Source organism: Haliotis rufescens, unplaced genomic scaffold, assembly GCF_023055435.1.
Source record: "Haliotis rufescens isolate VD_foot unplaced genomic scaffold, xgHalRufe1.0.p SCAF_166, whole genome shotgun sequence".
Taxonomy (NCBI): Eukaryota; Metazoa; Mollusca; class Gastropoda; order Lepetellida; family Haliotidae; genus Haliotis; species Haliotis rufescens.
In genome coordinates this window covers 67485-92845 of record NW_025963853.1, presented here as the reverse complement: position 1 = coordinate 92845, position 25361 = coordinate 67485, and the positions used below count along the sequence as shown (strand labels likewise).

Genomic DNA, 25361 nt, shown 5'->3' with positions numbered 1-25361 from the left:
GGTCTAGTGGTAGAGCGGCCGCCTGGAGAGCTGGAAGTCCTGGATTCGATCCCCGGTTGTGTCATACCCAAAGACATTAAAAGATGGTACCAATTGTTACCCTGTCTGGCGCTCGGCATTAAAGCAAAGGGCTGGTCGGCTCGGAGTCAGTACACTGTGTCTGAGAGGGGTATTCATGTTAAACTGCGGCATGGTATCTCAGTGTGCTAGCATTCTAAAATCAGCATCAGTCTGAACCAGTACAAGCAGCAACACACACACACACACACACACACACACACACACACACACACACACATGTATGCAGGTCGCTTTTTAAGTGCAATAATCTTGGATGCGGCGTTAAACCCCATTTCACCTCGCCTTAACTGTGCCACTTGGAATGAAAGTGTGCCCTTGAGGCTCCCCAAACCTATTACCCCTGCCATGAAGTGGAAGGGGGATATAGGAATGGGTGCTATCCATCTGTCCTTCCGCCCATCCATCCTTCCGTCTGTCTGTCACGTTTCGTTTCCGGAGCAGAACTAAAAAAACATGACATATATCTTAACCAATCTTGTCACATAGATAGGTCTAGTGGAGAACCTTTTGATAGTTTGGGATTTTTTAAAAATGTATTTTTCGAGTTTCCATGGCAACAACTTTGACTTATACTGAAAATGGCGGTAGCGCTGCTTTCTGGAGCAGGTCTTGAAAACCATACAATATGATTCACCAAACTTGGCACGTAAATAGGTCTGGTGGTGAACTGGTGCCTTTTGATAGTTTTATTTTTTGTTAAAAACATTCTTTTCAAGGCTTCCATAGCAATGACTTTGACTTTGACTTCGACTAAAAATGGCAGTAGTGCTCGTTTTCTGTGGTCTAATGCCTTGCACACAACTGGACATGCCATATTGGTGGGGGATATGAGTATTTCATGCTTGTTTTAACCATGCCATTACAAGTTTTGCCTTCTAAAATCCGAGTAAGTTGGAACCTTGTTTTAGGTCATTGTCATCGGCATATCAAGCTCTAAGACTGAAAAATGCATTCTAAAGTAACATTCATCCAACTTATTCAACTTCCTTTATGAACGGAGAGATTTACAGTAAACTGTTCTTGTTAGAAGCACGTCCATGGGCTAGTGGATACAGCCCAAGGATGTTAAAAGATGGTGCTTGTTGTTACCATGCCTGATGCTTGGCATTAAGGGCATAAAAGAACGACTGGTTGGCTCGAAGTCTAGTGGGGGATTCATGTTAAAACTCCGGCATCGTATCTCAATGGGCTTGCACTAGTAAACTGGTATTAGTCCGGAGTGGTACAAGCCGCCACACACAGACACTGACACATGCATGCACGTCACTGTATAAGTCATTTTCCTGAGACAAGAGACATTGCTGACTTTAAAAGTCCAGTTTCCACCCTTGCCGAACTAGGGTGGAATTCCTAAGCTCGATCGTAGCGCCACCAGTGGCTATTACAAGTTATGTCCCTTCTAAGTCTCTCCTATGGACCAATCAGATTGGTCCTCATAATTGCATTTGCTTCAAACGAAATGGCAGCACCCAGTCAAGACAGTCAAATCAATTATCAAGACAGTTTATGAACTGGATTTCGATTTTGTTGCGCAATTTTGATTGGGGACCCATTTCACCTCACTGTTATTTGTACGATTTCAGGAGAGCTGATCAAGAGATGGGGCCGAGTTCCATTCCTAGCTGGCCCAACACCACCTCCATTACTGGTAAGATGGACTTTCACATTCCTTGTGTTGTGATCGTACATGTCAAAGTCAATATTTACTAAAAACAGTGAATAAACTATGAACATGGACTTTCACATTCCTTGTGCTGTGATCGTACATGTCAAAGTCATTATTTACCGAAAACAGTGAATAAACTATGAACAAAACAAATGGTGTATTTTAGTAATTTTTAGTGTCTTTGAACAATGTAGAAGGAAGAAATTATATTTCCTTGAATAGAAAAATATTCAACCCCTTTCAAGCTACAATATGTTAAAAAATAAATCAATTTCCTCCTCCACATTCATTGTTACTCCATGTTTCATTGCCAGAACATCCCAGTAACAGCTGCCAATACTGAAGCCCCCGTAAAACAGACCCCACCCACACAGCAGCCAACGCCCACTCCTCCACCCCCTCAGGACCTGCTTGGAATCATACCTCAACAGTTTCTCCTTCAACAGCTCATGCAACAACAGATGCTCATGAGGTAAGGGGAGACCGAAATCTCACAGAGTACCAGGAATATTTGAATAACAGTTTTTGTTCTAGGGCAGAACCCCATCCTGGCTGATGAACTGTGTGGATCAAATAGGCAGTGTGTATTCCTGCACTCACGGCATGCTTCTTTGTTCAGCCCATTAACCACTGTCCCAGGCTTCATTATCTTAGCATGCTTGCCGTAAAAGGTGACTACTGTTGTAAGGGACGACTGACCGTATCGGATGGTCAGGCTCGCTGACTTGGTTGATGCATGTCATCGTATCCCAGTTGCGTGGATCGATGCTCATGATGTCAATCACTGGATTGTCTGGTCCAGATTTGTTTGTTTACAAACCACCGTCATATAGCTGGAATATTGCTGATTGCGGCTTCAAACAACAAACAAACAAAACTGATGTGATATCATAGCTCATGCTCAGAAGCCTTAAGCCTATAAGCTATTGCCACTCTGAAATTTGAGTATTTCTTACCAGAATAGGAATGTTATACGTAACATTCCATCAACAATTGTGAAATTCTTTTAGGATTCAAACAGCTAAACCCAGGACTTGCAGTATAAAGTATTTATGTCCATTCTCAATATGTTTTGGTAGTATAAGGACGCAATAGTTTGCGTCTAAGGACCCTGAGGTGTTTCAAGTGCAAGATGAGTGTTGATTATTGCAGACAGATGCAGGTCCAGATGATGACACAGATGCAAGAACAGGATTCATTCAAGAACATGTCTCCACCACAGCAGCAACAGATGGTGATGCAGATGTTGATGCAGACACAACCTATGTTTATGCAGCAACTTCAGCAGCTACAACAACTACAGCAGCAACAACAACAACAACAGCAACAACAACAACAGAACAGGCTGTCCCCACAGTGAGTTGAATTAGTATTTGTGCTTTAAGACAGAAGTCTGGAGTCATACAGAAGTGCTATGTCGGCAGTAGGGGTATACCTAGGTCTTTGAGTCCGTGGTACTTTGAAATTAACCAATCAGCCATTGGAATTTGAACCCTTTTGTACCAGAGAGAAATCTACATTTTTCATTTGTTTTGTTGATTCAAGCAGCCCTACCTTGTAGTGTCCCCCAGTTCCGCTATGTCAATTATTAACATATACAGTAAACTACGAACTGACCGATATAACAAACTTATTTTTAGTCCCGGCCATTTGTTGTATACATGCTGTATATATGCTTATAACGAACCGGTTATTATGAACTAAAATTAGTGGTCCCTTTGAGTTCGTTATTATTGTAGATTACTGTATTCTCAATTTATATTTAATATTGTGTGGTTAGGCACTGGTGACATACAAAGTTGTTGCTGATTTGACTGACCATCCACCCTGGGGTGAATCCTGGTGAAATAGGTCCCCTGCAACTTCTGCTGGTGGTAAGAGGCCAGCCATGAGATCTGATGCTCGGTGATATGGTTGATTGGATGTTATTGTACCCCGAGGGTATGGATCATTCCTCACAATATCAATCACTTGATTGTCTGGCCCAGACTAGATTACTTTAGGGAGAGCGTTAGAAAGCTGGAATATATAGAGTGTGTCATTAAACAACAAACAAACAAAAAGACTGCCCATCCCAATAACGGGGTAGTGCTATGAGTCTGTGCAGAGATGATGTGGAAGCTACCACTGTGTTCCAGGCCGCAGACAGCAGAGGGCACCCCTACTACCTCCCACCCAGCATATCACATGCCCCAGCCTGGCCCTGCTGCAGAAGGGGAGGGGCACCCTCCAGGACAAGGTAAGTCCTCTAAAACCAGGTGTTGACCCGCTATTTAAGGTCAAGGGCAAAAGTCACAAGGACTCCAAGGTTTCCATTTTAATTGGGTTATTACATTTTTCATTGGGTAACCTATATTTTTTCACTCATCTATTCATCACTCTATTGGGTTTTTCCCAAAATGAGTAAACATTTTTGATTTAATAAATGTAAATAATGGTTCTAAATACAGGCTTGACTCGGAAAGTAAATTAGCTCATAATTGTGTTTTGGATATTAGCTCCATTGTACGCATGCTGAAATTGCTTCATTGGGTATTTACGCATGCTGTTTTTATAATTTGAGTTCTTCCTTTAATGCATGCGTTTCTGTACGCAAGTTAATTGAAAGTAATTGTTTTTTGAATATTTTGTTTGGTATTTTACGCCAATACGCTGCTTATCTGTAGCTCTGTGTATGTTGCAGTTGCTTGGTCTCAGCCCAGCAGTGTGTGGGACCTGGAGACGCCACCCAGTGACATGTCACCCAACACTGTGAACCAGCAGCAACTGGAAAAACTGCAAGCTGTGAGTAGTCCCCATATGTGTGAAGAGTCCTGCTGTGTCTATCTTATAACTTATAACTTTCAAACATAGTCAGTGCTTGCTCCAAATTGCCATCAAAACCGGACCTGTTGCAGTGCTGCTATGGTTACTGCTTATGAAAATGTTCATCCTTTGATGCATGACTTAGAATGTTGTTACAGTAGCCTCTGTTTAAACTACCATCCTCTGTCAGTTTAGACAATTTGGTTTTCTTTGGGTTTCAGGTTGAAGTAATGGTATTTAACACTTTTTTGCCTGACAGACTTATCTCATGTTTCGACTGACTGTAGAATGTGTGGCCGCTCATGTCCGCCTAGACAGTTAGACATATTTGCATGAGCCAGGTTTAATGATTTCTTATGGCAGTGTGGGCACGGGTAGTCCAGGGTGCCATTGTACAAAGCTATCTTAGCGCTAAGGTGATCGTCACTCCCATACCTAACACAGCCTTACGAAGTGCTAAGATTGTTTTGTACAACGGCACCCAGTTGTCTAAGGCTCTGCATGTCACTGTGCAGAGTTATGTCCCTTAGTGTGCTGGTATCCATGATTCACCCTGACTATGACCTTGGTTTCTCCGTACCATACCCTTGTTCTTGGGTTTCATGGGGTGGTCGGGTAGCCTAGTGGTTAAAGCGTTCGCTCGTCACGCCTAAGACCCAGGTTCGATTTCTGACATGGGTACAATGTGTGAAGCCCCTTTGTGGTGTCCCCCGCCATGATATTGCTGGGATATTGCTAAAAGCGGCGTAAAACCATACTCACTCACTTGGGTTTCATGGGTTAATGTGGTAGACATTGAAGACCTGTATTCCTCCCATATTACACTGACATGCTGTGATGGAACAGAAATACTGTTCAAAGTGTGTTAACCCATCTCACTGACACTGTTTGGGCGAATATTTGTCCACAAGGGCTCACTGACAGTTCTCCCTTATCATCCAGTGTCGTAACACAAGGGCTCACTGACAGTTCTCCCTTATCATCCAGTGTCGTAACACAAGGGCTCACTGACAGTTCTCCCTTATCATCCAGTGTCGTAACACAAGGGCTTACTGACAGTTCTCCCTTATCATCCAGTGTTGTAACACAAGGGCTCGCTGCCAGTTCTCCCTTATCATCCAGTGTCGTAACCTTATTCTGTCTAAACCAGCAACAGAAAGCAGAAGAAATTCGCCGGAAGCAGGAGGAGGAAGAAGAAAGACGTCGTCAGATAGAGATGCAGAGAACTCAGGAAGAGCTGAAGAGACAGCAGGAGGAGATAGCCATAGAGAGGGAGAAGATGATACGAGAGAAGAAGGAGCTAGAGAGACAGAGACAGGTCGAGCTGAAGGTAGGCGGGCCTTGCTTGCACAAAGTAAGGAGAAGATATATGGATGAACGACTTCTTTATTACAATTAGGAGCAACATTTCAGTGTAGGTTCTAACACCGTTATCAAGCATCGTCGCTTCTAATTGTAATAAAGTTGTTCATCCATATATTTTATCCTTATTTAGTCCTCCAACTTCTAAATGCCTCTCGAAGAAGTTTCTTGCATGCACAGCATGTATGTGACATGACATAAATGCTGAACTGCCCAGGACAATATTTGGAACACTATTCATTAGATGCTAAGAAGTATATGGGTTCCTTGTGTTAGAATAGCTATCACCAGCTCCATAATTACTGAAGTGTCCAAGAACAAGGTCTTGCCGAGAGATCTGATAACTTGATGCAGATTGTGAAGACACATCCATATTGTCCTTGACGTTGAGGAAACATTTTGCAGGAATGATGAAAAGATCTGTTGTGTGAAATTCTGAATTAAAATGTCTTAATAAAAATGGTTTGAAAAGAGTCCTTACTTTCCATATAGCGTATGGAAGAAATCCGTCGTCGGGAGGAAGAAGAAATGAGACGACAAATGGAGGAAGAACGTAAACGAGAAGAAGAGAGAATGCGAGAAGAGCAGCGTCGCCGAGAAGAAGAGCTTGTTGTCCAGAGAGAAGAAGAAGCTCGTAGGAAGCAGGAAGAAGAAAGGAAGAGAATGATAGAGGAAGAGAGGAGGCGACAAGAGGAGACGCACAGACAACAGCTGGAGGAAGAACACAAGAAACAGGTGGGTACCTTTGTCCAAGTGCAGGGTAAAACAACAAGCACTGATCTGTCGTCTTACAGTATTGTCATGACAACCTACTCCACCTTCTATTGGGTACACTGATCTGTCGTCTTACAGTATTGTAATGACAACCTACTCCACCTTCTATTGGGTACTTTAGCACTGATCTGTCGTCTTACAGTATTGTCATGACAACCTACTCCACCTTTTATTGGGTACTTTATCTTTCCCTGATACACAAAACTCATTCTCATGATATGTCAAGTGTATATTTAGATGGCACATTTCTGATTATCTCTATCAAACATTGAGTGGTATATGTCAGCACAATAGACCAGGTTTTTAACTGTTTGAGATGTGAAGCCCATTTCTGGTGTCCCCCGCCGTGATCTTGCTGAATTATTGCTACAAGCTTCATAAAACCATACTCACTCACTTTAACTGTTTTTAGAAGAATATGTTAGTTCCCAATTTTGATTTACTTTCCAATGGACCATCGCATGGGTTGCCATTGATGAATAAGTCATCTGCACTTAGGGTTTATTTGTTGAATAATAATTGGAGATGACACTGGAAGACTGGTCGTGATCTTTGATGTAGGTGCAGATGGAGTTTTTAGAGTAAGACATTTTCTTAAAAACTTTGAATGTTCTTGAAAGTACAAAAAATAGTTTCCCTGTGAGCATTCCTGGTTGGGATAGGTCAAATGGATCGGGTGGTCAGACTTGGTGACTTGATTGATTGCCTGCCATGATGCCGTTGGTGTTGATAGTTGCTCCAATATCGATCACATGATTGACTCTTCCAGACCGCCATCATATAGCTGGAATATTGTGTGGTGTTAAACAACAAACAAAACAAACAACTTATAAGTGTTGAAAGTTAGTAAAAGTGTGTTATATGACGCTACTCTTGTGTGCAGGAGATGTTGCGGCAGCAGGAAGTACAGAGACAACAGGAGGAGATGCAGCAGGAGCAGCAGCGGGAGGAGGAGCGACAGAGAGAGATGCTCAGACAACAGGTACACCTCGGTGTTAGATCTCTCCTGGGGGGTCTGGGTTAACACTGGTTGCCTGCTCTCTAGTGCTTGTTGTAGAGGCGACAATTGGATCAGGTGGGGCCTCAGTGGCTTGGTCGATAGTGACGGAGTCATTTACCCGATGCTCAGACAACAGGTACACCTCGGTGTTAGATCTCTCCTGGGGGGTCTGGGTTAACACTGGTTGCCTGCTCTCTAGTGCTTGTTGTAGAGGCGACAATTGGATCAGGTGGGGCCTCAGTGGCTTGGTTGATAGTGACGGAGTCATTTACCCGATGCTCAGAAAACAGGTACACCTCGGTGTTAGATCTCTCCTGGGGGGTCTGGGTTAACACTGGTTGCCTGCTCTCTAGTGCTTGTTGTAGAGGCGACAATTGGATCAGGTGGGGCCTCAGTGGCTTGGTTGATCGGTTAGCCTAGTTGTTAAAGCGTACAATGTGTGAAGCCCCTGCCGTGGTGATGCTGGAATATTGCTAAAAGTGGTGGAAAATACCACACCCACCCGCTCGCTCAATCAATCAATCAATCAATCAATCAAGCACTCACTCACTCACTCACTCACTCACTCACTCACTCACTCACTCACTCACTCACTCACTCACTCACTCACTCACTCACTCACTCACTCACTCACTCACTAACTATGCGATGCCCTGGGCTGAAGCTCATACTATAAGTCTGTGGTCTGTCCTGCCTTCACTCATTATTTACAGGCTGCAGCATTAAACAGCACTCACTCACTCACTCACTCACTCACTCACTCACTCACTCACTCACTCACTTCAGACAATAGTTTCAATAGTTGCTATTATTTATAAATAAAATATAAATTTTGCATTGGAAAACTTTAAGTCAAATTTCAAACCTGTAAGTTGATAAGCAAGGATTATGACAGCTTCAGATTGGATGTTTAGAAAATCAGGAGTATTGACAAAGTCTTTTAGCATGATTTATATTTGGTTACTTTTTGTTGTAGGAGATGCAGCGTCAGGAACAACAGAAACTTCAACAAGAGGCACTAAGACGTCTCCAGCAACAACAACAAGAACAGTTGGCTCGAATGCAGGTACACGAACTGATGCCATATAAGATACTTTGGCGTCACCTGACTGATCGGAGCTCATATTAGTTCACAGGAAGTTTGGATGCAAGTTTTACTTGCTATCCCTGTGTGGACCCGTGAAGATGCGGGGTAGAATAGGTCTTCATGCTCGTCATAACAGGCGACTATGCTTGTTGTAAGAGGCGACTATGCTTGTTGTAAGAGGCGACTATGCTTGTTGTAACAGGCGACTATGCTTGTCGTAAGAGGCGACTATGCTTGTTGTAAGAGGCGACTATGCTTGTTGTAAGAGACGACTCACGGGATTGGGTAGTCAGACTCACTGTCTTGGTTGATGCATGTCACCAAATCCCAGTTGCGTGGATCGATGCTCATGATATCAATCACTAGAATGTCTGGTCCAGACTTGATTATTTACAGACCGCCTTCATCTAGCTGGAATATTGCTGAGTGCTGCGTTAAACAACAAACAAACAGACAAATATCCCTGTGTGGATTCTGTGGAGCCTGCCTGGGTTAAGATCCCCTGTGCCACATGCTTGTTGTTAAAAATAACAAGGTTGTCAGGCTTTTTGATTTGATGGATTGTATGTTACCACACCCTGATGGTATAGATCGTTGCTCATGCTTTCAGTCACTGGTTTGCCTGGTCCAGACTGATAATATACAAGTTGCCATGTTATAGTAGGAGTGCTACTGACTGCAGTGTAATATGATGGACAAACACTGGAGATTGCTTGAAATGTTGACTTGATTTTGATTTGCCTGTTTTGTGTCAGCTTCCTGCCACTGCGCAGTGGGCGAGTCAGCTGCAGCAGAGGGAGGCGAACGAAGGGAAGTCCCTGGCAGAGATACAGCAGGAGGAGGAGAGACAGATGCAGGAGAGAGAAGTGAGTTGACCAGTGGTGGTGATAGAATGGGAGTGTTATTTGTGGGGAATTGATAGGATGTCGGTATTTAAGGATGACAGTGTAAGTCAGTGACATTGAGGGGAAGTGAGAGATAGTGATGGATTGAAATGTTTCAAGTAATTGTTTCAAACAAAGACCTCATGATATAATTTGATTGTCAAGGTGGCATATCTGTAAGGAAATTATGAATTTTATTTTATGACATTTATTTTATGTTTCAGCGCCAACTTGAGATTCAGAGGCAGCAAATGTTTGCCATCCAACAACAGCAGCAGCAGCAACAACAGCAACAGCAGAAGTCATGGGGAGCACAAATGTAAGTCGCCCCCTTCTCAACACCCAGTATGTATAGAAATTGTGCAAAACCACACTGTTAAAAATCACAGCCAGCATATTCAGACAATAACAACATGGTATCTCAACAGCAGCGTTTTGATGCCCATCCAATCAAGCTCAGGTTTTCCTAACTCAGACTTGATTATTTACAGGCTGTTGCGATATCGCTGGAATATTGCTAACAACAGCTGAAGACAAAATTCACTCACTCATCACTCCAATCAATTGTGGTAAAAGAAATGTTCCCTGATACATTCACTGTCATTGTTGCCCATTTAAGTTGGAACCTTGCAGGTGGTCACAATGGGGGTAGTCGGTGTAAGGTTATTAGATTGATTGCACACTTCAACCTGTTCCAGATTGAAGACAAGTTAGCAAGCTGTGATCATCATAACAATAAAAATAAGTTGATTTATAATGCTCCTTTGTCGGGCCGTTAATAAAAGACCTCAGGCTTCTGCAAATGATTATGCCCTGGAAAATAGAGCTACCCTTATATTATTCCCCTGGTCAGTGAATCCGTGTGCATGTGATTTTCATTCTCATCTCCCAGGGGAGTATACTACCCAAGCACTAGGCTCAAGGCTAATAGTAACATTACATCTCATCACCCCTTGGGTTGTCAGCACCATCCCCATTCTCATCTCCCTGGGGAGTATACGACCTAAGCTGTCTGAGGCATTAGGCTTATAGTCACGTTACATCTCATCACCACCTCATCACCCCCTCATCACCCCTGGGTTGTCAGCACCATCCCCATTCTCGTTGGTTCCGCAGAGTGTTCCTGCTACGTCTGTCTCTTGTTTCATGGCATGAGTATAGGAGAGATCCTCCACTGTATGATGACACTGTTACAGGACGGTGAACCAGGCTGCAACGAACACACTGAAGTCACTGCTGGACATTCAGGAGGAACAGAAAGCCAAACAGTTAGACCAAAACAAGAAGAAAGCCAAACAAGTTCAGCCCACTCCGCCCAAGGTATGCAGCATCACAATCCACATGGTACTGTACCTCCTAGAGAGACAGGTCTGACTAGGTCACTACCTCCTAGAGAGACAGGTCTGAATAGGTCACTACCTCCTAGAGAGACTGGTCTGAATAGGTCACTACCTCCTGGAGAGACTGGTCTGAATAGGTCACTACCTCCTAGAGAGACAGGTCTGAATAGGTCACTACCTCCTAGAGAGACAGGTCTGAATAGGTCACTACCTCCTAGAGAGACAGGTCTGAATAGGTCACTACCTCCTAGAGAGACATCTGAATAGATCACTAGTACTCTGTTTGTCCTAAGAGACGACTTAGATGACAATCGGATGTGTGACATGGCTTTGTGTCCTGTGATATCTTGTTGTTTGTTTGTTGTGTTGTTTAACGCCTCATTCAACAATATTCCAGCTACATGACGGTGGTCTGTAAATAATGGGAGTCTGGGCCAGACAATCCAGTGATTAACATCATTAACATAGATCCAGGCAACTTATATATGGTGACATGCACCTGTGAAGATCCGGGGTGGAATAGGTCTTCAGCGACCCTTTCTTGCCATAAGAGGCGACAAATGGGATCGGGTGATAAGGCTCACTGACTTGGTTGATCGTATGGTAATTGCGTAGATTGATGCTCATGATATAAAAAAATGGATTGTCTGGTCCAGACTCGATTATTAACAGACCACCATTATATAACTGGAATATTGCTGAGTGCAGCATTAAACAACAAACAAACAAACGATGACATGCATCAACCAACCTGACCAACTGATCCCGTTAGTCGCCTCTTACGACAAGCATAGTCGCCTTTTACGGTAGGCATGGGTTGCTGAAGGTTCACTCATCAGTATTAAATTAACCGCCGTGATATTGCTGGAATATTGCTAAAAGCGGCGTAAAACCATACACACTCACTCACTCTATCCCTGCAAGGGAGTTTAAATATTTTGCAAACCCAAAGATAACTATCAGAACCCAAAGTGAATGATAACATGTCGGAAAGAAAATGTCCTAAAGAATGCTGGAGCCCTGAATAATACTCTCAGGACTGAAGAGAAGTTAAAGAAAATTAAACGAGTTTGTTTGTCAGATGATACTGAGACCTGCTTCCTCTCTCCCCAGAATACAGCTGCCACCATGGCTACACCTAGCATGTGGAGCAACGTGGCCAGCAATGGTGCTCAGTCCACGGGGTGGGGGGGGAACGCTGTGTGGAAGACGGACAAGTCAGGGGGGGGCCTGGGGTTCTGGGATGAGGCTGTGATATCTTCAGGAAGGGCAGCAACCAAAGAGAAAGAAAGGTTGGTGAGAAATAGCAGCTCCTGATCGTGCTTACAGAATGATAGAAGCACAAGACAAATGTATGTGTACTTAATGACCTAGAGGCAGTGGGGTAGCCTAGTGGTTAAAGTGTTCGCTCGTCACGCCGAAGGCCCCGGTTCGATTCCCCACATGGTTACAATGTGTGAAGCCCATTTCTGGTGTCCCCCGATGTAATATTGCTGGAATATTGCTAAAAGCGGCTTAAGACCATACTCCTTCCTTACTTAATGACCTGAGCCCCAAGTCCAATGTTTGTAGTGCTACGACTATCGACTATCGTACGTCTATAGGATTTACCAAAGACTCACAACTGTGGATTGGGGACCTGTATGTTGATCTAGGGGTGTAGATCACTTCATGTGATGTGAGCAAGTGTACTCAATAATTTTGAAGTGAATCTGACCAACAAAACAATCCTCTATTTCTACATTTTTGTTTCATTGTTTGAACATAACAAAACCATAAACCCTGCACAGTCTTGACGATAGGTCTCTTCAGTTGTTCAGTGTGTGGAGGTATGTGTATTTACTTTCCATGTGTCTCACTCAAGTCCACACTTTTTCAGTGGTGAGTTTCCTGCGTTAGGGGGCAAGAAACGAAACCAACAAAACAATAATGCAACGACTAATGCATCTGCAGCTGCAGCGGCAGCAGCAGCAGCTGCCGCCGCTACTGCAAACCGCAACAGACAGACAAAACCAAAGAAAGAGGAGGTAAGCAAAATATTCCCACACTGCACCAGTCGTGATGTCACTTCTCTGGCTGAAGGTTTAGGCCAGACAGTGTTCAAAGTACTCCGCCTCATGTATAAGAGACCGCATGGCCTAACACCACCATTGATCATCAAGTTCCTGGCTGAGGACAAGCCCCTGGGTCTCGGGGCTCAGAAAATCAACATCCTTATCAATTAAACACTACAAACTCACAAAATATGAAAAATCTTTCAGTGTTGCCTCCCCAGAATTGTGAAACTGACTACCTCTGAGCATTAAACTTTGGACATGTTCAAATCTCAGCTAATCTGAGTATTATATGTGCTAACACTAGCACTTTGAGCATTCACAACGTGTATGAAGGCTAGCACTTTATATTTACATCTTCACTGTAATCTTCTCCTGTCTATAATGATCCACAAAGTCTAGTTTCTCTTCAAGAGATATGGGGGCAGTTGGGTTGCCTAGTGGTTAAAGCGTTCGTTCGTCACGCCGAAGACCTGGGTTTGATTCCCGACATGGGTACAATGTGTGAAGCCCATTTCTGGTGTCTCCAGCCCTGATATTGCTGGAATATTGCTAAAAGTGGCGTAAAACCATACTCACTCACTCACTCACTCACTCACTCACTCACTCACTCACTCAAGAGATCTGTGGGGCACAGGTGCACAACTTGTTGTGCTGATTGTCTGCTGGAATCCATATTAGGACCCATTGTGTTCATGGTGTTCTAAGTGACTTTAAGCATAGCTCAATCACACTACAGGCCTCTCTAGTGGGGTAGCCTTGTGGTTAAAGCGTTCGCTCATCATGCCGAAGACCCTTGTTCGATTCCCGACATGGGTACAATGTATGAAGTCCATTTCTGGTGTCCCCCGCCATGATACTGCTGGAATATTGCTAAAAGCGGCGTAAAGCCATTCTCACTCACTCAAGGCGTCTGTATAAGAAAGCAGTTTGACCCTCTCCACGAAGTGTACATTAGTTTCTGATGTACTTAGCGGTAGTGGAAGAAATTTAAAATTTATTTGTACATCTATACATTAGATATCACAGAAATTTGAATATTTTGTGCATTTTATTCTTATCCTGATATGGTTTTATTATGGTTATTGTTATAGTTGTTTGATATGAGAAATAATTTGTGTTGCAGGATGCTGTGCACAAGATGTTTCAGTTAGCAAGGCCTGTTGACGATTTCACTCAGTGGTGTGAGAAGGCACTCGCAGGACTCGCATCATCAGTGGATGGTAGGTCATGTGAAAACTTGCCTATGTTAATCTGGGGAGTGGGTGACATGGGAGTTACGTCCCTTTGTCATGCCAGGATCCGCTAATTGCAGGCTCATATTCCAGGTCCACCTTGAATCTGATCCCTGCTCATGGCTTTTACCGAAGCGGGACACATCTACTTTCTGTGTCTTTTGCTCTTTTCCTCACGCTTTCAGTTGACATGACATTATTTAAGTGAACTGCTGGTGAAACTGAAAGCAGTAAAAAATACACCTCACTCTTAAAGATGGGGTGGTGGGGTAGCCCACTGGTTAAAGCGATCGCTCTTCACACTGAATAATCGGGTTCGAATTCCCCACATGGGGACTATATGTGAAGCCCAATTCTGGTATATCCCCCTGTGATATTGCTGGAATATTGCTAAAAGGGGCTTTGAACCACTCACTCACTCACTCAATCACTCACAGTGGTATAAAGCAAGGCAATTCACTGTAGAGTTCTGTACCTAAGTCTGCCCAGGATAATGTTATAAAGGGTTCATATACCAGGTTCACCTCAGTCATCATCTATGCTGGTATCTTTCATTGAGATTATAAATGTCTACTGCCTGTATCTTGTCATACAAAGTCATTTTTCTCTGTCACATTTTTTATCGTAGAATATGTGTTAATTTAACTGTGGCTAAATTTGACACTAATTGCCAACGCCTGAAGGGATGGTGTAAATCCGGCTGGGGTCCATGCAGGTAGCAAAGGTACTGTAAGTCCCCATGGACCCTAGCATGGGGATCCACCTTCAGTTGTTGGCGATCAATAGCCTGAAGGGATGGTGTAAATCCGGCTGGGGTCCATGCAGGTAGCAAAGGTACTGTAAGTCCCCATGGACCCTAGCATGGGGATCCACCTTCAGTTGTTGGAGATCAATAGCCTGAAGGGATGGTGTAAATCTGGCTGGGGTCCATGCAGGCAGCAAAGGTACTGTAAGTCCCCATGGACCCTAGCATGGGGATCCACCTTCAGCTGGTGTATCGTTACAAAGAGTGATATCTGTTTTTGGCTGTATGCTAGTTTTAAATATTAATCTGTGATAGTCCAGTTATTTTACTGTACATCGATTTAATCTAAATATATGTATTCTTAACGTATAACTTCTCTTCACGATATGGCTGAAATATTGCCGAGGGGGCGTTAAATATTAACTCACTCACTCACATATTGTTCTTTCCCTTCCTCTTTCAATTATGACTGGAATCATGTTCACTCTCTTAGTTTCAATTTCCGGTTTTGAATTGTGAGAAGTATGAACAAAACCAGACTGGAATCCCCTCCGAAGTTCTTGTAACGAGCAACTTGTAGGATCTGTTGCTTACAATGAAGGATGTGTTTTGGAATATCACTTTGTTCATGTTGTTACAGATGTTTATTCAACAATTCTATTTTTCAGTTCCAACATTCATTGCCTTTCTGCAAGAGGTTGATTCTCCATATGAGGTAGGAATTGTGGTCTGTTATCATAAATAAATATTAAAGAAGTTGACATCCATAAGTTCTCTTCCTTATGTGTATCACTTCTAAATGCCTTTCAAAGACTTGATACAACATCAAGATGGAGACGATGCAGTATCATTCACCTGATGAAGGAGTAAGCATGTATTCCGAAATGTTGTGTTCCTCATGATAAAAAGTTTACATCCATACATTCTCTTCCCTATTATCATAAACATTGATACAAGTCCTACTTTGTATCCGTTACCATGGTTACTGGTGCATGGTGGGATCAGCTGCTTGGATCCACCAGGTCCTACAAATCTCTGTATCGTGATGCGATGACTCGATTATTTGAGGCCACCATGGTAAAGCTGGTATATTGAGTGTGTTGAACAACATACAAACGTTCATTAGTTTTAGTATGGCATGTGACTGAAATAGTATTCCAGGGGATGTTGAACCTAACTCTCTCACAATGTCCATGCTTGCCGTAAAAGGTGACTATGCTTGTCGTAAGAAGCGACTAACGGGATAGGGTGGTCAGGCTTGCTGACTTGGTTGATGCATGTCATTGTATCCCAATTGTGTGGATTGATGCTCATGATGTCAATCACTGGATTGTCTGGTCCAGACTTGATTATTTACAGACCCGTCTATAGCTGAAATATTGCTGATTGCGGCATTAAACACTCACAATGTGTGTCTATTATTGTTTCATTAATGAAGGTCTGATTTTGTATGAGACTCAATTTGGCAGACAACTCCTGTTATAACAGATCTAAGTCTCCAAATGAATCACTTGTATATACTGTTAGATATTTTGTGCCACAGGTCCATGATTATGTGAGGTCGTACCTTGGTGAGTCTGGTGCTGCAAAGGAGTTTGGTCGGCAGTTCCTGGAGAAACGGAGCCAGTATAAGCAGAAGGCCAGACTAGAGAGACAACAGGAGGAGGTGGGTACCCTGATAACAGGGATGTATCTTACAACAGGAGGGGGTGGGTACCCTGACACCAGGGGTGTGTTTGACACTAGGAGGGGTGGGTACCCTGACACCAGGGATGTATCTGACACTAGGAGGGGTGGGTACCCTGATAACAGGGATGTATCTTACAACAGGAGGGGGTGGGTACCCTGATAACAGGGATGTATCTTACAACAGGAGGGGGTGGGTACCCTGATAACAGGGATGTATCTTACAACAGGAGGGGGTGGGTACCCTGATAACAGGGATGTATCTTACAACAGGAGGGGGTGGGTACCCTGATAACAGGGATGTATCTTACAACAGGAGGGGGTGGGTACCCTGATAACAGGAATGTATCTTACAACAGGAGGGGGTGGGTACCCTGATAACAGGGATGTATCTTACAACAGGAGGGGGTGGGTACCCTGATAACAGGGATGTATCTTACAACAGGAGGGGGTGGGTACCCTGATAACAGGGATGTATCTTACAACAGGAGGGGGTGGGTACCCTGACACCAGGGATGTATCTGACACTAGGAGGGGTGGGTACCCTGACACCAGGGATGTATCTGACACAGGAGGGGTGGGTACCCAGACACCAGGGGTGTATCTGACAATAGGAGGGGTGGGTACCCTGACACCAGAGATGTATCTGACACCAGGAGGGGGTGGGTACCCTGACACCAGGGATGTATCTGACACCAGGAGGGGTGGGTACCCAGACACCAGGGGTGTATCTGACACCAGGAGGGGTGGGTACCCTGACACCAGGGATGTATCTGACACCAGGAGGGGTGGGTACCCAGACACCAGGGGTGTATCTGACACTAGGAGGGGTGGGTACCCAGACACCAGGGGTGTATCTGACACTAGGAGGGGTGGGTACCCTGACACCAGGGATGTATCTGACACCAGGAGGGGGTGGGTACCCTGACACCAGGGATGTATCTGACACTAGGAGGGGTGGGTACCCTGACACCAGGGATGTATCTGACACAGGAGGGGTGGGTACCCAGACACCAGGGGTGTATCTGACACTAGGAGGGGTGGGTACCCTGACACCAGAGATGTATCTGACACCAGGAGGGGGTGGGTACCCTGACACCAGGGATGTATCTGACACCAGGAGGGGTGGGTACCCAGACACCAGGGGTGTATCTGACACCAGGAGGGGTGGGTACCCTGACACCAGGGATGTATCTGACACCAGGAGGGGGTGGGTACCCTGACACCAGGGGTGTATCTGACACTAGGAGGGGTGGGTACCCAGACACCAGGGGTGTATCTGACACTAGGAGGGGTGGGTACCCTGACACCAGGGATGTATCTGACACCAGGAGGGGGTGGGTACCCTGACACCAGGGATGTATCTGACACAAGGAGGGGGTGGGTACCCTGACACCAGGGATGTATCTGACACCAGGGATGTATCTTACACCAGGAGGGGTGGGTACCCTGACACTAGGAGGGGGTGGGTACCCTGACACCAGGGATGACAATATGACCAGTATGAATGAAGAGCTTTTATGCTTAGGTTTACATAATTGCCTTCAATGTCTGCTAAAAGGCCTTTGAACTTATAAAGAGAAGAGCATTTTGTTACAGGACAGTATTATACCTGTTATTTACAGGACAGTATTATACCTGTTATTTACAGGATGGTATTATACCTGTTATTTACAGGACAGTATGTATTATACCTGTTATTTACAGGATAGTATTATACCTGTTATTTACAGGACAGTATTATACCTGTTATTTACAGGACAGTATTATACCTGTTATTTACAGGACAGTATTATACCTGTTATTTACAGGACAGTATTTGGGGCCCAGCACCTGCAGTCAACCCGAAGGAGGTCCGGTCCAGCAACAACAATGATGCTGAGTCGGCAGCCCGCAACAAGAACAAGAAGAAGAAGGGCAAGATGCAGAAGATTGACAAGAGCATCCTTGGCTTCACGGTCCATGCTGACCCCACACGGGTCAACGCTGGCGAGATCGAGAATGTGGACTGAACATTGGTGCTATGAAATGTGGTCTTTCCTTTACTTTCTGTTGCCGAGATTGTTGCAATGTTGGACCTGCTGTTTGCAAAGCTGGACACAGCCCAGTCAAGATTTGAGATGATATCCTCATTGCTTGTTACTTGCAAAATTGTCCTCCAGATTTCAGTCTTGGCACAGATATTGAACGAGAATGGTGACTAACTGGTGTGCTAGTATATAGTGGATTGATTCAGATGACGCCAACTCCAATGCTGGTGCCTCAACAACTGATTGGCTGATGTGACTGTTCAGCAACAGACTTCTGTACCCCATTGAAAGTAGATCGGGTGGACACCACTGACTATCTGCCTGTTGGTGATGGAATATGCTTGGTGAAGGATGGACCCGGTCAGGATTCCTCCAACGCTGTGATCGGGTCGTCCCAGCCAACACATAGTCCAAACCTGAAGCAAATATCTGTGATACTAAATACTATTTTCCATCGTCAGAGGGTGCTGCACAACAGGGAAAGTAACAAAGAGGAAAGAAATCTGAAGAAAGTCGATAGTTGAAAACGACGTTGGTGAGTCATGGACCGCTTCTGCTGCTTGGTGAGATGCAACATGACAGCGATGATGCAACTCGAGGCCTCTCTTTGCCATGTGTCCTGGAGGCGGCCAGTGTCCCATGTCAATACATTCTTTCTTCAATCTAATATTGAGAAGGTGCTTGTGCCTTTGTTATTTTAATTGCGTGTTGGTTTCTTTAGTGAAAATATTGTTCCAGAGAAAACAAGTACTTAAGCACGATGAATTTTAACTGAATTTGTCAGGGATCACAATGTTAAGTCTTTATGAAGCCCAGGATAACCTGAATAGTTTCTGCATTTCTTAACATACTTTTATTGTTATCGCATAATTATCCAAACCGGATACATGGCTTTTATACAGGTTCTCTGCTTCACATAAGTTGACCGAAGTGAGATTTGTTGTTTTTTAATTATTATGTAGTTACCAGTAAAACACAATTTAAACTTTAGGCTTTGCTATTCAGAGAGATTATTCTCTGTTCCATCAAGCTGCTATCATAGCAATAACCTGACTTAATTCAATCCAACATATTGCACCGAATTTAACGATCTAGATATTTATGTAACGATGTTATACTTGAATGAATTTGGGTGTTACATGAATGAAATCCCATCGGTAATAGCTTAACGCAGTCGCTGAAATATGAAGACAAGAATTCTGCTGTGTCTCCAGACACGACACAGTTGACTCAGACAAAATATACAGCAAAACAAACAGACTCGGAACGTGTTGTTTGGTTTGTGATGTCAAGAATATCGAGAGTTCAGATTTCCATGGATGATAATGTCGGTAATGGATTTATTGAAGGCAGTGTGTGTCCATTTACATAGAACTGCCTACATGGCATCTATTTAAATGGATTCTTACTGTCTTTTGGCCAATATCTCATCTCACAAACATCTTAATAGAATCAGTGTTCAACAGATAAAGTAGTCCACTCAGGATGTTGCCAAATGTACATCATTGTAGCAGCTCATATATTAATTCACTTTGAGGGGAAATTACATTTTCAAAATGTTTATTAGAAGACTCCGTCATATCTTAAATATTATGTTATTGATTAATTCTTAATGGTGTCATTCTACAAGCTTGTAAGTACCTTGAGCCAGTTCCTGGGCTGCTGTGTGTGTCAACACACGTTCCATGAAGATTCCACCTCACCCAGTAGCTAGGAGCAGAATCTCTGCTGTCACAACACTCCTATCTCCAACAAAGATGTTTCCAATTAAACTATGCATAATGTACAGCATCTCTTGCCTGAATGATGTCAGGATTGTATTGTTGGAGTTCAATGACATACACAGTATACATGTCATGTTATCAGCCATTGATACTGCAAGGGTTAAAAGATGTGGTTCCGGACTTATGTAACATTGCAATATTTATTTTTAAAATATACACCTTGAAAAAAGTTAATCACCACCCAGTCTTTCTTGTCCTATATTCCGAACTTAAGTGCATCTGTTGCCATGGAATAGCTACAAAGTGCATAACATAATCAGTTTTACTTTTGCTAATATGAGGATTTAACTTTGGAAATTTATTACAGGGTCTGATATACAGACATGGCTGTTTCATGTTGAAATATATATAGTACTCAAAAGAAGTTAAACAACACCTGATTGTTTTATATGACTATGGTTAATGTGTCATGGCTTTGACATGAGCTATAGTCATTTAAAAACATTTGGATGTTCTTTAACTCTTTTTTAATAGGAGTATAGTAAGCAGTGCTTTACTTTTTTTCAGGTGTATATGTAACTAGTCGAGTTACTGTTCTATGTTGGAATGTCTGAACAGTGGCCGTCACATTACGATGGATACTTTTGATATAGTTGGCTCTAGGATGATAAAGTACACCTAACCAGTATTCCTGAATACTAGCATCTATGATCTGTAATACATGATACTGTAAGCATGTGGAACAAGGATAAATATCAGAAAAAATACTGAATCGATGTGACACTATTTTGGCTTATCTCTGATTGTTCTCATGGGTCAATTGCAGAGTGTAAATATTTTTTAACCCTTGCTGTGTTGATGCCTTCTGTCACACATTGTGATTTATATTTGCTAAAAGCTAGGTCTGTTTCACTGAAGTCTAAATTAAATTGGTTTTAGCTGTACTGCTTAGAAGTGCATAATATGGATAAGATCACAGCTTTTGACTATGATACAACAGGCGTAACTGAATCTATGTCCTTTGAACAATCAGGATTCCGGTAACAAGTTCTGCATATTTAGAGTCATGTTTTTAGTGTGCAGTTTTGTTTCGTCACGATATGGCTGAAATATTGCCGATGTGACGTTAAACTTTAACTCACTCACTCACTCACTCAGTCTGCAGTTGAGATGCAGATGGAAAGAAGCTTTAAGCAAAACGATAGACATGCACTCTTACCTATGTAGGAACTGTCCCCACTCAGGAGGACCCCCCAGCTTGTTGCTGGGAGCAACTTGTATCAGGCTGCCACAAGGTCCCCCAGCTTGTTGCTAGGAGCAACTTGTATCAGGCTGCCACAAGGTCCCCCAGCTTGTTGCTAGGAGCAACTTGTATCAGGCTGCACAAGGTCCTCCAGCTTGTTGCTAGGAGCAACTTGTATCAGGCTGCCACAAGGTCCCCCAGCTTGTTGCTAGGAGCAACTTGTATCAGGCTGCCACAAGGTCCCCCAGCTTGTTGCTAGGAGCAACTTGTATCAGGCTGCCACAAGGTCCCCCAGCTTGTTGCTAGGAGCAACTTGTATCGGGCTGCCACAAGGTCCCCCAGCTTGTTGCTAGGAGCAACTTGTATCAGGCTGCCAAAAGGTCCCCCAGCTTGTTGCTAGGAGCAACTTGTATCAGGCTGCCACAAGGTCCCCCCAGCTTGTTGCTAGGAGCAACTTGTATCAGGCTGCCACAAGGTCCCCCAGCTTGTTGCTAGGAGCAACTTGTATCAGGCTGCCACAAGGTCCCCCAGCTTGTTGCTAGGAGCAACTTGTATCAGGCTGCCACAAGGTCCCCCAGCTTGTTGCTAGGAGCAACTTGTATCAGGCTGCCACAAGGTCCCCCAGCTTGTTGCTAGGAGCAACTTGTATCAGGCTGCCACAAGGTCCCCCAGCTTGTTGCTAGGAGCAACTTGTATCAGGCTGCCACAAGGTCCCCCCAGCTTGTTGCTAGGAGCAACTTGTATCAGGCTGCCACAAGGTCCCCCAGCTTGTTGCTAGGAGCAACTTGTATCAGGCTGCCACAATGTCCAAGTATGGATACTTCCTAGTTTGATTGCCTGTTTATGTCAGTCTCATGGCTTGACAAGCGACTTCCTGCTGTGATGGAACTGTTATTTTGTTGATTCATTGTAATCCTAATTCATTGAAAATACTACTTGTACTCTACTGCAGAAATGTCTATTGTATGAAACAGACTTGAGCACGTTTCGGTTCACCAATACCATGTCAAGTATAAATGTCAGATTACATAAGTGTGAACATGTTGATACATACTTTCAGGTTGAATGCTCCAAGATGTTCATTTACATCCTTTATCATTACTTTGTGAGTCAATTTTTCTGAATTTCAAAATTGCTAATCACCTATTTCTTTCCTATGTACATCTGTTTCTTTTCATTAATGTCTTAAGATGGTGTTGCTCATTAAATGTAGGTCTGAAAAGCCTGCAGTAATTTTGAATTACAGCTGTAATCTATATCATTTTCATTCTCTCAAAGTTAGGTAACTTTTGTTATCTGTGTAAAAAAGGTTTTGATGCCCAACATGAACAATCCAACGTTAGTAGCGGCATTATGCAAAATCGGCTCCAGTTACTTCCCCTGTTTTGCCAGTTATCTCCCTTGCGCCATGCTGAGCTTTGTCTGTTTTGATCAGTCAGACATCATTACCACGTGTCCTAGACAGTGAGTATGGGTTGTCTCCTATTTATGATGTTTGTGTTGAACCAGTCTTTCTGATGGAGTACCAATGCCTTGGATTATAGAATACTTCCTGCCTTTGGAATTGATCATAAAATAGTGAATTACTTAATGTTATCAAAATAGTAAGCTTTGTTTATACATTCAGATGTCTTGTCTTCAAGTTCGTAATCTGTTATATATTTGGATTAAGTTGCCTATTTAAGATCTTAACGCATTACTTAAAAGATAACTATTGTTTGATTTCTGGTTTAAATTTTGAACTATTTTTCTAAAGAGGAGGAAGCACCATGATTAGGAGCTTTTGTTTTCAGTATCTTGCCAGTGCTCGCTCGTGTGTTGATTCAAAGTACGACATGTCTTACATTAAGTTGACAACTGAGGTGTGACCGAGATACAGTTCCAAACAGCATTAGACCATCTCTCTCAGTTCCAGTCAAGGATTTTGCTGGGGAAGAGCTGCATCGAGGTGTTGGTACTTCATGAAAGAATTGAGAAAGTGGGACAAACAAATGAAAGAAGTTACATTAACTAACTACAGCAAGTAAACAAGTACTTTGACCCAACCCAGAGATCAGATGTGGTTTGGTCAGCCATGCCTGTGTTTGACAATGTTATAAAACTGACCACAATTCTATATTTGTATGGATGTCATCTATTTTAGATTATTTTGTCCGAATGTGACAGTTTGCAGTTTGCTGTTGATATTCTGAACTTTGCATGTGCGTGTGTGAGTTAGTGAGGATGTGGAAGAACGAGAGGCTCATGGATGCATGTTAATAGAGAGGGTGGTGTATTGTCTGAATTATTGAATGTGTTGCCATGATGATTGAGCAATAAAGTGCCAATTTTTCAAATGACTTTGTTTTTGTTACTCTGTGTGTATAAACAAACCCACAGCCAGCAAGTATGATTTAGACTATTATTTGCAGTAAAACATTCTTCAGAAGTTCAAAACTGTTCCAAAGAGATTTCATGATTAAGAGGGGCCACGGGTAACCCAGTCGTCTAAGGCGCCGCGATTTGCTGTGCAGTGTTGCGTCCCTTTGGCACGCCAGAAACCTATGATTGTGCGTTTGAATCCCGGTTCGCCCCAATTATGTTTCTAGCTTTATAGCACCTTGGGTTTAACCAAAGTGGTGAACGCCTGAGACCTGCATCACTTCGGGCTCTCCTCCCACATTAAGCTGATATAACTGGAATGTTGTTAAAAGCCTGATAAATCCAGCTCAGTCACTCACAACATACAAAACTACAACACAACACACTGGGGTACTTTATTAGTTATTCATCAACGCACATCCACGTTATCATCGACATCATCAGCATCAGCAACATCATGACCATCCTCAACAGCGTCATTACCATGAATATACATGCTCACAACTGGAGTGAGATTATTACTATAGATACAATTGCGTAATGCTCATGATGTCATTCTCTGGATTGTCTGGTCCAGATTATTTACAGACGTCCCTCATATAGCTCTAATATTGCTGTGAGCAGCGTTAAACAACAAACAAACATGGCTCGACAGCACAGCGTGCAAACAAAACATACCATCCCCCTCATATGAGTAGAAGCAGATACTGATAACATCAGGACGGTGGGTAGACTCGCCTCTAGTCTGAAATGAACATATTTTACAATAAAAAATAGTTGTTAAATTGTAGTTATAAAATAGAATCAAAAGTAGCCATGACTTTCTTCATTTTCAGATACTGATACTGCAGTACTCTAGACTTGCCCAATATTATAGACGTGCATGGGCTTTGTTGGATATATTTGTTTCAGGGTCTGTATTACAGACGAGGTGGGGTAGCCCAGTGGTTAACCCGTTTGCTCGTCACGCCGAAGACCCTGGTTCAGTTCCCACATGGATATAATGTGTGAAGCCCATTTCTGGTGTTCCCCGCCGTGATATTGCTGGAATATTGCTAAAAGCAGGGTAAAACCTCACTCACTCACTCACTCACTCACTCACTCACTCACTCACTCACTCACTCACTCACTCACTCACTCACTCACTCTCACTCACTCACTCACTCACTCACTCACTCAGCTGATCAAACATAAGACAATGCCCATCAGCATCCATCCGCCACAACTGAGGATGATTTAACAGGATGACACATCCAACAGGTGCTTCCCTGAATACCGTTCCCT

The 25361-nt window shown here is 43.3% G+C and overlaps 1 protein-coding gene across 5 annotated transcripts in view; it reads left to right on the top strand.

Annotated features, from left to right (window-relative positions):
* LOC124137727 (GRB10-interacting GYF protein 2-like) overlaps window positions 1–24055 on the top strand; it is a 48669-nt gene extending 24614 nt beyond the window's left edge. For all 5 annotated transcript variants that reach the window (XM_048397222.1, XM_048397220.1, XM_048397219.1 and 2 more), the window contains 18 exons: window positions 1665–1729; window positions 2062–2219; window positions 2900–3103; window positions 3886–3986; window positions 4431–4531; window positions 5703–5882; window positions 6407–6649; window positions 7572–7670; window positions 8665–8754; window positions 9531–9641; window positions 9884–9978; window positions 10856–10979; window positions 12113–12291; window positions 12879–13026; window positions 14180–14276; window positions 15702–15748; window positions 16577–16699; window positions 18531–24055. In XM_048397222.1, the coding sequence (XP_048253179.1) occupies window positions 1665–1729; window positions 2062–2219; window positions 2900–3103; window positions 3886–3986; window positions 4431–4531; window positions 5703–5882; window positions 6407–6649; window positions 7572–7670; window positions 8665–8754; window positions 9531–9641; window positions 9884–9978; window positions 10856–10979; window positions 12113–12291; window positions 12879–13026; window positions 14180–14276; window positions 15702–15748; window positions 16577–16699; window positions 18531–18731 (2366 nt within the window). In that variant the 3' untranslated portion in view covers window positions 18732–24055. The remainder of the gene's footprint in view (window positions 1–1664; window positions 1730–2061; window positions 2220–2899; window positions 3104–3885; window positions 3987–4430; window positions 4532–5702; window positions 5883–6406; window positions 6650–7571; window positions 7671–8664; window positions 8755–9530; window positions 9642–9883; window positions 9979–10855; window positions 10980–12112; window positions 12292–12878; window positions 13027–14179; window positions 14277–15701; window positions 15749–16576; window positions 16700–18530) is intronic.
* Window positions 24056–25361: the final 1306 nt, after the last annotated feature.